The sequence below is a fragment of the Chiroxiphia lanceolata genome, chromosome 1 (genome assembly GCF_009829145.1).
Source record: "Chiroxiphia lanceolata isolate bChiLan1 chromosome 1, bChiLan1.pri, whole genome shotgun sequence".
Lineage (NCBI taxonomy): Eukaryota > Metazoa > Chordata > Aves > Passeriformes > Pipridae > Chiroxiphia > Chiroxiphia lanceolata.
The window spans coordinates 63324348-63338630 of record NC_045637.1 but is presented as its reverse complement, the minus strand read 5'-3'; the positions used below and the strand labels follow the sequence as shown (position 1 = coordinate 63338630).

The following is a 14283-nucleotide window of genomic DNA, read 5'->3' as shown; positions in this document are numbered from 1 at the left end:
TAACGGAATGGCCTTTCTGCTGGTTTCAACAGTATTTCAATCAAAATTGTTATGCCAAACAGATTTCAGGATCCATGCACTGAATTTCCATGCATACATGAGTGTGTGTGTGTGTGTGTGTACAAGCACTTCATGTGCACATACTGCCTCTATTTCAACTAAGAGAAGTCATACGTTTTAGTGATTTTTTTCTTGATTTTTTGAAATCCCATGGCAACCTCTCCATAAATCCAAGCATCAATGAGTAGGACAAATGAAAGTCAGGAAAATAATCTTCTTCCCTTCATACAATAACTTCCATCATAGAAAGGCCTGAGTATCCAACTGTTTGGCTGACTGGAACTATGCGACCTGGGAATAGTAGGGATGTGTAGAGAGAAGAGGCATCTAAGCAGAATGTCACAGTGGATCCTGAATATTTTTGAGGAACAGTGAATTTGTAGTGTCTCATAGATCAAACAGCTTCTTCTAACAAGAGGTACATTTAATCATGACTGAAATCATTAAAATTTCTGTGGTTCTTATATAGAAATAGATGTTATGGTTTGATATAGAACACTGAATCCAGCTATCCGGATGTAAATTATTAACTCTGCACAGCACAAACCAGTTCTTTGGTCTAACCAATAATCTGAGTTAAAAGTTTGAGGCATTAAGGGCTCAGAGTGTGATATGTGAATGAGTATTTCCTTTTATTTGTTTTATTAGTTTAAGCTTACTATTCTTTCACTATTACATGATAGGGGAGAATAAGAAGGATGACATCTTCATAAATCTTTGCTCCTTTAGTTACATTTCCTTTATATTTTCCCCTTATTATATTAAAAAGTCATTAGTTGTTAGAGGTTAGGGGCACGAGGGGCATTTCAAAGCTACGATACTTTTTTTTCCACTCAGCTATGAATTGTAAACCTGGATTTACTACTGTCTTTGATACCCTTCCTAGGACAGGGTATCATTTTGTGCACTGTAAAAATGCATTTTCATAGAATCACAGAACGGTTGAGGCTGAAAGGAACCTCTGGAGCCTGTCTTGTCCAACTCCCCTGGTCCAGTAGGAGGCAGGCTTATTTCTCCTCAGTATAAATGACAAGAATCAACCACAAAGAAAACACTTGAACTTACATAGCTCTCACATCTTAATCACAGAATCACAGAATATTCTGAGTTGGAAGGGACCCACAAGGATCATTGAGTCCAGCTCTTAAGTTAATGACCCATACAGGGATCAAACCCACAACCCTGGTGTTCATTGGATCGCATGCATGGTAGAATCTATAAAAGTAAAGGTTTGAGAGGTGATCTTCTCAGCATTAAAATCTCACAGTAAGATTAAACTTGAGCTTCATGACTGAGCTCTGAGGGCAACAACTGTTTTCAGAACACTAAACAAAATCACTGTCTCTGGATTCTAATGTATACATTTTAACTTGTTCTATAGAAATTTCAATCACTGAAGGCCACACTCATATTTCTCATAAAAAAACGTAACACAACAAAGCTAAAATCTCACTATGTGTGCATTGCACACTAAAAAAAGGTCATAACTGCTTCCTGGCAAAATATCCACACAGGCTTTAAAAAATACACCTGTTCAATTTAAAAACATATTTTTCATTAAACTAATCTGCATTCTGTAGCAGATAATATTAAAAAAATATTGCTTTTATGCAGTCTCAAAACCTCATCTAGCATGCTAACCATGTCGGACTTGTTGAGTTTCATACAGCTGAATAAGTTTAAGTATCCATGGTGGATGATGAATAAGCCCTGCTTTCTCTGTCTGTTTTTGGATGGCTGACTGCAGTTCAGGATACCCAGCTTTATCCAGAGTAATTCCAGGGAATAGGTCATTAATGAGACTCATAAATAAAGGTTCATCTTCATCCACCTGTGAAGGACAAAGCAGGGGAAAATACATTATTTATTTATCAAAATTATTATTATAACTGTAAACAATCTTCAAGAACATGCCATTTAAAAGAGGGCAGTAGAAAATATAATCTTTTCCAAAGAAAATATTATAATTATCCACCAGTTTTATGAAGTGAATTTCATACAATGCAATTACAAGTAGTAATTTCTATATTAAATACTTAAAGTTTATAAGAATGTTAACACCTTAATATAGTTTTCTTCAATATATACACACACACATTTCTTCATTTGTTAGATAAGTTTGCAAGATTTATTCCAATCATATTTTGCTTGAGAATTTTTACAGTTTTTTCCTTCTGTAAATCACTGAAGCACTGCTATAGGTTTGACCACATGTACCACTGCACTGAATAGATGAACATCAGAAAAAGTGTAATTGACTCCATCACAAAACTGGCTCCCAAGGTAAATATGCAGAGTCTAGACATGCTATAACCTTTTAATTACAGCAATAAAAAGAAAGATGAATACTTTAAATAGTATTATTGAAAGACATTAGATGACACAAGTAGGCGTTAGCTGCTTCCAATTACCTCACTTACTGCAATTCTTACAATGATCCAAAAAGGCAACAGACTCCCAAGAAATACATAAATTGAAATTCTGGATTAAGAAGGGTCTTTGATGACATTATTAAAAGTTAATACAATGTATTCTTCCTTTCTCTCCTTAGAGCAGAAAGAATTAGAAACAAGAGCCAATTAGAGGATCAGGTAGGTCCCCTAGGATCTGATGGTATTTCCACTGATTTTTTCAGCTAAAGCTTCTGCTGTGTTTTCCTCTCTTTAAAAGACACATAATGCTCATATAGGAACTGTATTCTGATTCTCCACTCACGGATATATCACTGATCATATAAAACTGCAAAATAATGTATCCAACCGCTGAAGAAAAACAGTTTTTCAAAGTGCATAATAAATGCCCTTAAAAATGCAAACAAAATACTCTTTTGGGGAAAGTCACCAGTGTCACAGTACCAGTTTGGAGAGGTTCATGTCCCGCAGAACTCTCATCACAACAGTTTTCTCTGGCTCTTGGGGATTAGATCTTTTCACTGCTCCAAGTGTTCTTAAAACAGACAGGATATTTCTAAGCCCAAAGTCATAGTGAACCTTGAAATAATACATAAACACAATTGATACTACAAAGATCAAACACTTTAAAATCAAGAGAGGGCTGAAAACTAAATTCATTAAATAAATAAATGCTATTGAACTTTCAAATATGATGAATTCACAGCTGTTAATCTTTTCAACTAGATCTCCAGTACTGTTGTTATCAAACCCTGCAGATATTTTCTAGTGTTGTAAGTCTGTACCTACCAAGTGTCCTTTTTGGTGGTAGACTACCATTTTTACAAGTCACCTGTAACAGAGCTGCATCTTCTCGCATTTTGCTAAATTCATAATCAAACCACATCTCCCCAGACTACCCTCTGCTTTCTGCTCATAAAAGGACTGTTGCTACCTTGATGTACAGTTCTGGGATTCATGACTAAAAGGGTCAATCTGTTGCTGATATTAAGAAATATAATGAAATTATTCACATACAATTTGTTATATGTAAGTCTATCCTATACTGTTCTCAATGACTTTCTGCTCTGTGGAGGGTTTCCTAACAACTTGGTTCAGAACAGAAATATTTACTTTCAACATCCGTGTGCATCCTAGAGGTGTATCTAACTAGCTTTGGACTTAGGGAGGTAAGGTCTGGACAATCTTCCCTTCCTCTACTGACACAGCTGAACATTTGTAGAGTCATATAAACATACTCAACTAATTTTAGCACTTGTACCTGAACATACAAGTCTTATTTAACATAGATTTGAAAACATATACAAATGTTCTGTAACGTATTTCCTCTTCGACCATTGATGTAAATCCTAGAAGGAAAGCTATCAGGATAAAGGTTTTAAATTATGAAGTCTCCACAACTGCCAGCTGCTCAGAAGACTAAGTGGTAAAGACAGACATGGAAGAAGATAATCAAGATATTATTGTATTTAGAGAATATCTGCTCCCTCTGATTGATCAGAAATGTTTTTGAGGCCAAGAGTATAGACTCTTTTTTACACTATCTATTGCATGTTGACCTTGTCCAGCCTCCAGATACCTACCCAGTTACTCGTTCACTTCCCCTGCTCAACAGAACAGAGGGAGAAAAGATAAAAAGAAAGCTCATGGGTCAATATAAAGACAGAGATATCACTTACCAATTAACATCACAGACAAAATAGACTTGACTGGGGAAAAATAATTTAATTTATGGCCAACTAGGATACATTTGGATGGTGAGAAACAAAGACAAATTAAACCAGCATCTTTTGCACAGACTCCACCTCTATTTTCCAGGCTGACAAATTGGAACAATACATTGAGTAAACCCCAGAATTTTCAGCAAGGAATAACTTATTGATTAGGTTTTTAGATGATACCTATCTGGTGAACTGGACCATAACTAGAGTTCAAAATTACTAGGAGAAATTCAATACATTATTTATGCGTGATGCAGTTAAATAAAGGCAGGTGCAAAATACTAAAGATGGAAACAACCAACTGCACAAACAAAGAGTAACAAGTCCTATTCACTGAGTGGAGAAACAAGTCAGGTGTAGAAAGCTTTGCAGAAAAATATCTGACATTGGACTGAAGCCACAATCTCCCCAATGACTTATCTACAATTATGGTAGGCAATAAAAATAGAAGTGTCCTTTTTAGAAGGGTTGAAATGATATTTCCACTGTAGTTGGCACTTCTACACCGTGCCCAAAAGCTGGATTCCACATTTGAAGATGAACCCTACTGAAGAGAAATTAGAAAAGAAATTAAAGTTTTCAGTTGAGTAGAAAACATGCTATATCAGGAAGAAGTAATACAAAATTTACTGTAGAAGTAGGAAAAGTGAATATGTAGGAAGAGTTATGACAAAATTCTTCAACATGCAAAAGATACCTGCAAAGAGGAAGACAGGAGGAATAGTAAGGGAAAGAAATAATGCACTGCAATAGAGCAAGGGAGATTCAGGTTAACTTTTAGTGAAAACATTGTAACCATAACAAAAACAAAACTTTGGAACAGATTGCCTGGGAAACTGCAAGCTATCTGTCAATAGAAAATGTTAAGGAGAGTCACAACCATTTATATCAAATTATTTAATTATTATTTGTCCTCCGGAAATGTAAATGAATGACCCCTCAGGGCTCCACCCAGCTTCATCTTCTATTATTCAATCAGACGCCAAGTTGCTACCAGCTGAAAAACTTAGGTATGAATATTCAGCTACGTACTGCCAGGAAATCTCATTTTCAGATGGAAACATTAATACAAACAGATTAACAACTTCATGTGATGTTTGGAAAGTGTATTTTATGCTGATAACAAAGTCAGGTATCAATTGGTAAATGGTATGTCCTAGTGAAATGTCCAGAATCATGACAAGGGCTGATATATTTCTTTTTTCCCTTGCTAGATGACCATCATCAACATACTGGATGAGTCGACCAAAGTGAGTGGAAAAGAGACAATGATCAAAATTTTCAAAGGGAGTAATTGCAATGGTTTGCATTATTAAGATTCTTTACACAGAAAAGGTACCCAGAGAGACTGAATATCTCCATCCTTGGAGATATTCAAAACTCAGCAAGTGCCTTAGCAACCTGGTCTAGATTGACCCATTCTGGGCTAGAACTTGGACAATGTGACCTCTGGAGGTCCCTTCCAACTTACTCTAGTCTATGTCCCTATAAAAGTGAGGACTGTGTTAGATTTGAAGAAATACTTTCATATCTATTAGAAAATTTAAAATAAGCTGAAATGACTTTTAAAGACAGGTTTTTCTGGTGCATTCCAACTGACCTACATGATGAGTGGTTTCAACCAACTATCTATTTACCTTAATCGGTCTGCTAGGTTTACAACTGCTTTGCCTTTCAGGAATGGCACAGAACAGCTAGAATTTACTGGCAAATGTAGATTATGAGTTATTTCCTTGCTACATCTTTTAACAGCAGGGAAAAGATTGCACTTGAGCAAAATGCAGTGGTATAGGCAACGCCCTTGTAAGGAAGAATTAAAAAATGAGGAAAAAAAAAAGGCAGTACTAGAGATTTTTAGAGTACTTGCTCCATGGGGAAAAGAAAAAAATAGGGATATCAGTGGTTTTCTCCATATGAAAGCACCTTAAACAGATGATCCTCAAAAAGGGATTACTGCCTCATTTGCTTTCAAGCTTTGTTAGGTTTTTCTCTTCAGTTTCTATGATTTTCCCTAAGCTGGGTGAGGATTTGTGGAAGGAAGCAGTAGGGAAGAAGTCCTGTAACAAAGACAAATAATTCAGCTTTGGGGGCTCTCTCAGAATAACTCTTTCACAGGCTTGTGGACACCTTGAGCTTCCTACATTTGCTAAGGACTATTCTTTTATTTTACTGTTTCTTGTTTTTCTTTACTGAAGGAGACGAGTCAATCAGGGTGCCTTTGGCTACTTCTGAGTCAGAGTTTCTCTTTCTACAGTCTGCATTTGTGTGTGTAAAATGTCTGGAGGACTTTATGTATTGCTTCTGGCAAATTCCTTTTAGATTTTCTGGGAGCTAAGTTCAGCTGGTGAATGGTTGTTTATTTTATTTTCTTCTGTTGATATATTGCATTTGCTAAAAACAGGCAATATTCTACCATTTCCTATTGTATTGGTTCTTTATGTGACCCTGATCTTTACAGTCAACTGCCCGGATACCAAGCATTACTTAACTTCAAATTTCAAATTCACCATTAAAATTAAATAAATAAGTTCCACTAGGAAAGACAGACTAATATGAGTCATAGAATCACAGAATGGTTTGGGTTGGACATGACCTTAAAGATCATCTTGTTCAAACACCTCCTGCTATGGGCAGAGAACCTTCCACTAGACCAGGTTACTCAGAGCCCTCCAATCTGGCCTTGAACACTTCCAGGGATGGGGAATCCAGAACCTCACTGACCAACCTGTTCCAGTGCCACACCACCCTTATAGTAAAGAATTTTTTCATAGTATCTAATTGAATAAGTCTCCAAAAAAGACTGTCTGTACTTTATAATTTTAGTTTTCTGGCTAGATGGAAGCGATTTGTATCCCACTGTACTCTCAGAAACATTTCCAGTTCATGAGACTCCCGTATTTAATCTGACGAACTCATTAGATCTCTCTCTATATATAATCACATATTGCATCAGATGTATTTCCCAGCCTACAACAAACTTCATGAGGAACTTTAGCAAGTGTTTCAGATTATTCCATTACTACCACAACTATGAATGATGGGGTGGGAGATAACACACATTCAAGTGAGCAAGTGGTCGACTCAACTGAGAAGCAAAAGGTCCAATCTGTAGTGGGCAAGAGAGACATCAAGAATGACAAAATAGGCTGGGAAGTGGTTCAGCTCAAGTGTATTTGTGCAGATAAGGAAGGGCAAAGAGAACGGCATCATGGCAGAAGCTCTCACAGCAGAAACAGGTTCCAATTTGAAGTGCCTGTTCACTATGGCATGCAGCATGACAACAAAACAGGAAAAATTAGAGCTCTGTATGCAGTTACAGGGCTACAGTCTAACTAGGAAATGTGGTGGGATAGCTGCAATGGAGGGATACAGACTCTTTAGGAAGGACAAGCTAGGAGGGCTGGATGGACAGTTGCCCTTTAAAGTGAAAGAGTGTGGGAATGCTTTCCCTTAGGATGGCTAATGAGCCAGTTGAAAGCATTTATGTTAGAATTAGAGAGCTGAACAACATTGTGGCAGATGTCTGCTGCAAATGTCCTGATGAGGAAAAAGCTGATGAATTTTTTTTCCAACAATTGGAGTTAGCCTCATCTTTGCAAGCCCTGATCCTCACTAGGGCTTGACACACCCCAGTATCTGCTGGAAGGGCAACACAGCAGGGCAGAGGCATTCCAGAGAAAATGGTGACTAGACAAGATGGTCAGACACTTCAACAGCTTGACCAAAGAGGCTGTGCAGTTTCTATCCTTGGAGATATTCAAAGCTCATCTAGACAAGGTGCTGAGCAACCTGCTCTCTTTGACTTCACTTTGAGCAGAGATATAGGGCTTGTTGACCTTCAGAGGTCTCTTCTAAATTCAGGGGTTTTGTCTGATTTTATAATTGTATATAATGGATTTATACAAGAGCAGGACTGCCCAAGGGACTGCTGACAGACATAGCCAGGAGGACATGGGCGCATACTACCACAGGTTTGCAGAAGGTTGTGCTTCCTGGCTCATATTACTGAGTATGGAATGATCCAGGATATGATGCATGAGGTAAACTGCTAGAAGTAAAGATCAGAATAACAGGCTTCTCTGATGGATACTATACAAATGTGAAATGGTCCTGAAGAAATGATAAATACAGACGGAAAATTATTCCCTGCAGACATAAATTCCACACCGTGGAATCTAAGTTATCACAGAGATATAAGCATAAGATGCAAATATATAATTGTGATGTAGCTAGGTGTAAGGGTTGTGCCCATGTGCACACCCAGAGCACTTGGTCATTGATTTTCATTAATGTCAAGGAACTCCCTTGCTAACATCAGCACATATGAGGCAAAGGACTGACCTGAGACAAAGTGATTGAGCTACATGTCTTCACAACAAAGCATTTGACTAATTGGTACAGGAGTTTTCCAGATGAGAATTTCACAGTTTCATAGAGTCCTCCAGGCAGTTCCTACAATCCCTAGGCCAACTGATAAGCCTTTCTTATATGCTTCAGGATATTATTTAACATGATGAGTGGAGAGTCTTGCTATCTCAGAGGCTCAAGGGCAGTTTCTGATGCAGAAATGACCAAACTGCACAAAGAAACTCATCATGCAGATGCAGCAATGGTTGTGCATAAAGCATTGTACACTCTTAAGATATTTAAAATAAGTTTTGTACACAGCTAAGTTTCATTTAGGTGTGAGCATTAAATTTTTAAGTAATCTGTCCAGGAATGAACCACTTCTAACACCTGTGACAGCAGAAAATGAGCAAAGCACTTTTCCAGAGGTAGAAGGCCAAATTTCTGATGCCTGCTTACACGCTTTTTTCACATTGAAGGAAAGAATCGTGCCCAGGACAAAAAAACACCACACAAATTGAGGCAATAAGAAAACTTAGTCCTACAGAGGCCAGGCCTGAGAAAAAAAAAGAGATGCATATTCAATAGTCTGGAAACAAGGTGTGTTTCTGACTGCTAAAACTGTGCATACACAAATTTTCCACAGATTCCACTTCAGAGAGAGCTCTGACAAATGCAGCCTCGTAACTATAAAACACAGGCAGATGACAGGCCTGAGAGAGTAGGTTGGACAGTAACAAATGGACTAACACTAGTGATGCCTGATCAATATAGGGTGATTCAGATTGCCTAAAAACTAATATGAAGGCTAAAGGAGATACTCTGGGCAATATTACAGGGAAGCCAGCAGCAAATATGACCTGTCAAAAGCCAGTCTACAACATAAAGCTGGTGAGTAAAACTCTCTCAGAAAAATAAATCTGAGAGAAAGGAAAATTGAAATCCAGTTTGGTTATATATATAGAGAGAGTGAACTTACAGAAGTGTGAAGAAAGGAAGAGAAAATCCAAATCTGCACTGGTTTTAACTCTGATGAACTAAATATGATGCATCATTACCTTATTCTGTTGTAGTCCAAGATTCTACGTGGAAATTGATATAGTGACTAATAAATATATGGTATAGAACTGAAATCAAATAATGGATGGATTATGTGGAGAATATAGTCAATATGCCCAGCTTCCTCAGGACCCAAACAAAGCAAGTGTTTGAGCCACAATGTATATACCATTTATACGATTCCTCATTGAGAACCTCTAGTGGACAGTCAGCACAGGGCATTCAAAAGGCAAGAATTATTTTTGTTTCTACTTAAATACACCATACCAAACAGAACAGCACTTTTCTGTTTCTAGTAGCATTAGGCAAGACAGTGCCTTGTAGGTGTTCTTCAGTTATTTACAATTCTTACACCACCTCTTCAACAGATCTAGCCTTCATAAGTGGAGATATTGAAAAATGTGTCCTCCATAAAGTTCAGCAGAACAATGGACACCGTTCCTCATAACTTCTCCAGTAACTGCACTTTGTTTAAGAATCACAAATCAAACTTCCTTTAGTACTCAAATTACTGTGAAAAATAAAAATAACATGATAATTTCAGACTCTTTTCCTGGAACTTGAAACTGAAAACACTAAAAAATGAATAGGTTCACAAGTGTAAAAATAATTGTATATTCTACGAAAGTATATTATCTACATATCCTTCCAGTGACAGCTTACAGTTGGAAAAAATATTTATTTTACCTGTTTAGATAACTGCTCTTCACAGAGTTTGTAGAGTGTATAGAATTTTTGACTAAGGACTTGGTTGTCTCGGAAACCAGCGCTTGCCAGCTTGACTCGCATAATAATGCTACGGTCTGGCACCATCATAGCAACCGTGCGAAACTGAATCTTCAGATTTTGTGGAAGTTCCTGTCGTCCTGCATAGCCGGGGTTCTAAAAAATGCAGTATATAAACCAAAACATCATATAATGAAAGTGGAATAGGAAGGTTTATCTTCTCTCATAATTATCTGGCAAACACAGAAGCACATGTGAGATTACAAATGGTAACTTGAGCATGTCACAATTACACATCACTACACAGTTGCCTCAATACTGCAGTTCATAAAGTATGGGGAATCACATGCTATTTAGAGATGTCCAAGGCACACAGATATAGACAGACAAACCCTTACAGATCTTGTTTGAGTTGTTTTAAATGGTTACTTCCTCAGGGTCTTGATAGTGTTCCAGTGCTGGAAGTTACTGTTCCCAATGAGAGTTCCCAGATCATTTCAGTATAAAGTCAGTCAAGCAGTGCAAGCCGTTGCTGAATATAATTTAAACTAATGGATCTGACCTCTCATTGAAGATGTCTAAGTCATTCATGTGACTACTGCATGGCTCAGTTGTGACAACAGTAGTCACTAGCTGTGCAGTGATAACTTCTTAAACCCTTCCAGTTCTTTACAAACTGTCTTCACACTGGTCTTTGTATGCCACTAATTTGCCCTCTTTTCAATTACAGTGATAACATTGACTCCTTTTCAAAGGTAGTACACCCTAATATAAGACAAATGTTTCTATTTTGAGTTGTGAGTATGTAGGTAGCTAAGGAGAGGGAGATATGAAGATGTTTTTTAAGGTATTCTTATGCTTTCCTGCAGTTTTGCCTCCTATACTGCTAGAAGCAGTCCACAGGAATCAAAGAGGAGGCCAGTGAACCAGAGGGAGGGTGGTTTTCTTCATGCTGTCTTGTAGGACTGTGGTCAAAAGTTCTTCACAAGTGGTAAAATACTGACCAGACCAACTACAGTAGTCCTTGCAGTGATCATTTACTTCTGGCTTACTTTGACAGACTTTGACTAAAAATATGAGAGGGTTGAGTTTAATCTCCATCTGTCAAATATGCAACTAAAAAAGCCCTTAAAATATATAGTTAATGATAATTGCATACCTCAAGTCCTAAGTTCCAGTTTAAAAATAGGGGCAAGAGAAAATAATATCTTTATTATTTTACCAAATTATTGTTCAAATTGCATTCCCTATTTTCTAAAAGACAGTCCCAATGATTTCAACAGGGAAATTTCAATAGGAAATGAAATAGGAAAGATTTTTCACAATGATGGCATTTACATATATTTACAGACATACCATAGTCAGAAATATACCAAATTCTCTGTCCATGTCAACAACATCACCATCAGTGAAAGTGAACTGAGGTTTCTTTTTTTTCTTACACTGAAGTACAATATATATCTGCTGAGCAGCTACTGATAAAACTGGAAGATCAATGCGGTTAAATTCATCAAAGCAACCCCATGCACCTGACTGAGCTAAACCTAAAAAAAGAAAAAAGGAAAATATTTTGTTAAAATATCAGATCAAACAAGAGTAATTTATATATAAAATAGAGCATGTTCTATACAGCTTAATGTAACATGAGAAGAACAGAGAACATGAACAGAGTAAAATGAGAAGTAAAAACTCAAAATAAATTTGGCTGAGCATTAATGACACACAGAAAAAGAATCACTGCTTAAAAGAAAGATATGCAAACTTCTTTACAAAGAATTCTACACTTCTATAGCAACCATAAGGCAGAAAGTGTTCAATAATATAGCACCTAGCAGCATAAACATGCATACAGCATGGAAACTCAGCTATGCAAGGGGTGAAATTGTCAAAGATGAGCTTGAGAGATACCTACCTAAATGAAAAGCACAAATCAAATCGAATCACTACATTTCTGACAGAAGCATTGTAGTATTTTATAGCAATTCATAGGTAAAAAAATTGTTGGAGATTACCATCCTGCTGTTCAAGAGAGAAGAATCTGATGTCACACTTAGAACTGTTATTTGGAACTGGCCATGGAGTTCTAGACAGACAGTATTACACATAAACATCATGAAATGAATGGCTTTTGGGAAAGGCAAGTACTCCTTCTGTTCATATTAGTAGTATTGAAATAGGACAGTCTACAGCAGCAGCTTTCCAGAGCAGTAGTGGGAAAGCTATGTAATCCTCTGCTGTTCCACATCCATTTCACAAGAGACAAAGGCTAGTAAATCTATGCAGGAGCTTCATGGACACCATCCCTCCCTTCCCAAAGCCCACATTGGACTAGTATTTCCTATTGCCTGGGGCCAGTAAGGATCTGGGGCAGTACCTACAAGTGTTCAGAGGTGTTTAATTAATTCCACTGAACTGGTGGAGCTCAGCTTGGCTTAAGCCACCAGACAGCATTGCTAAATGCAGAAAAAAGCACATGTCCAAGAAAAGGCATCTGTGTGCTTGCAATGTTGAATAACTCTGCCCAGAGCTTCCCCAAATCCCCATATCTTCTATGTCAAAGCCCACAGCACTGGTAAAATAAATCAATGGGTGGTTTATTTATAAAGTTAATTCCTTAAGACACTTAAGCTAATCGAAGAGAAAATACTCAAAAAATCAATAATAATATGATGAAGACACAGTTTTTCACTTTGTCTTATTTTCTCTTTCATGTTTTTTCTTCTCTTGTCTTTGCTTGACCTATTCTGTTCATATTATCCTACTTCCCTTCCCTCTACTTTCATTTGTCTTGTCTTCTCTTGCCCTTTAAGGTGTTCCTCTAGGAACTCTCACCTTATTTCAAATCCTCTTGAAGCCGCTTTTATGTTTATTTTCTTACATTCATTTTTTAATGTTTGTTTTCATATCCATTAACAAATTCTTTTAATATTCTTGCATCGATTGGTCTTTTTTACTTGTGTAATTTTGGAAGAACTCTTCAAAAAAATTAGAAGTCTCAAACCAGATCAAAACCAGTGGTAGCACAGCCAAAATTGTCTCCTTAAGAATTGATTCAGTCAGGGCAATACCGCAGACCTGCCTTGAAATTCATCTCCATTCCACATTCAGAGTAATCTTTTCCTAAACTGCTTCTGTGATACTATAAGGAAAAAGATACTCCAAAGGAAAAGAATTTAAAGAGAATAAAAAGTTTCATGGACTTAATAAAAAAATTTAAAAGCAAGTGGAATATATACAAATACCGCAATGCCATAATGATACAAAGATTAAAGTAATTCTATGGACAGTTACCAAATTTAAAACATGAAATATCCAATCCTACTGTCTTTAAAAATAAATGTAGAATGTTCCTTGACTTCATTCATGTAGCAGCAAGTCCTTTAACTGATGTTCTCCCTCTTGTATGTGGAATATCAGGACCTTGGATGCAACAGAAGGCCTTAATTGCCCTGACCAGCCTTACCTGGGGCTTCAACCCACACTGTGTTCTACAGTCCAGGAGTTCCATTTCAGCTCAGGTATGTCTGAACTGTGTTGTGTGTAGGGTTGTGCACAGTCCTATCTTCTCTTATGCTGAACTTCTGACTGAGCTTCCTGGAGGACCCCAGAACACCACAGTTTTACCTCCAGTCCTGCCTACTGCTGTTTCTGAACTTCCTAGATGGATCCTGGATCCACCTGGTTATTTCACCTTGTCTGATGGTCAGTGGACAGCTGATGGAATAAGCTGTCAACAACCTGCGCTGTTTAGGCACTGTGGGACTGTGCCCTGGTGAGTGAAGTCCCTGCCCCTGCCTGTATGGTGGTCACCCTGGCTCGTCTTCCCTCATGGAGATGTCCCATTCTTTCTGCTTCCTGATAAAAAATTATTGCAGAGATTTTTCAAAAGCAGTTGTCCCCTTTTGTTACATGTGTCATATGACTCCTAAGACCCATTCTAAAAAGAAACCCAAAAAAGT

At 37.4% G+C, this 14283-nt stretch overlaps 1 protein-coding gene across 1 annotated transcript in view; it reads right to left on the bottom strand.

Annotated features, from left to right (window-relative positions):
• LOC116781998 (dynein heavy chain 5, axonemal-like) overlaps window positions 1–14283 on the bottom strand; it is a 156483-nt gene that overhangs the window by 85925 nt on the left and 56275 nt on the right. Inside the window, 4 exon segments of the mRNA XM_032677998.1 lie at window positions 1702–1891; window positions 2916–3050; window positions 10286–10480; window positions 11681–11868. Coding sequence (XP_032533889.1) covers window positions 1702–1891; window positions 2916–3050; window positions 10286–10480; window positions 11681–11868 — 708 coding nt within the window.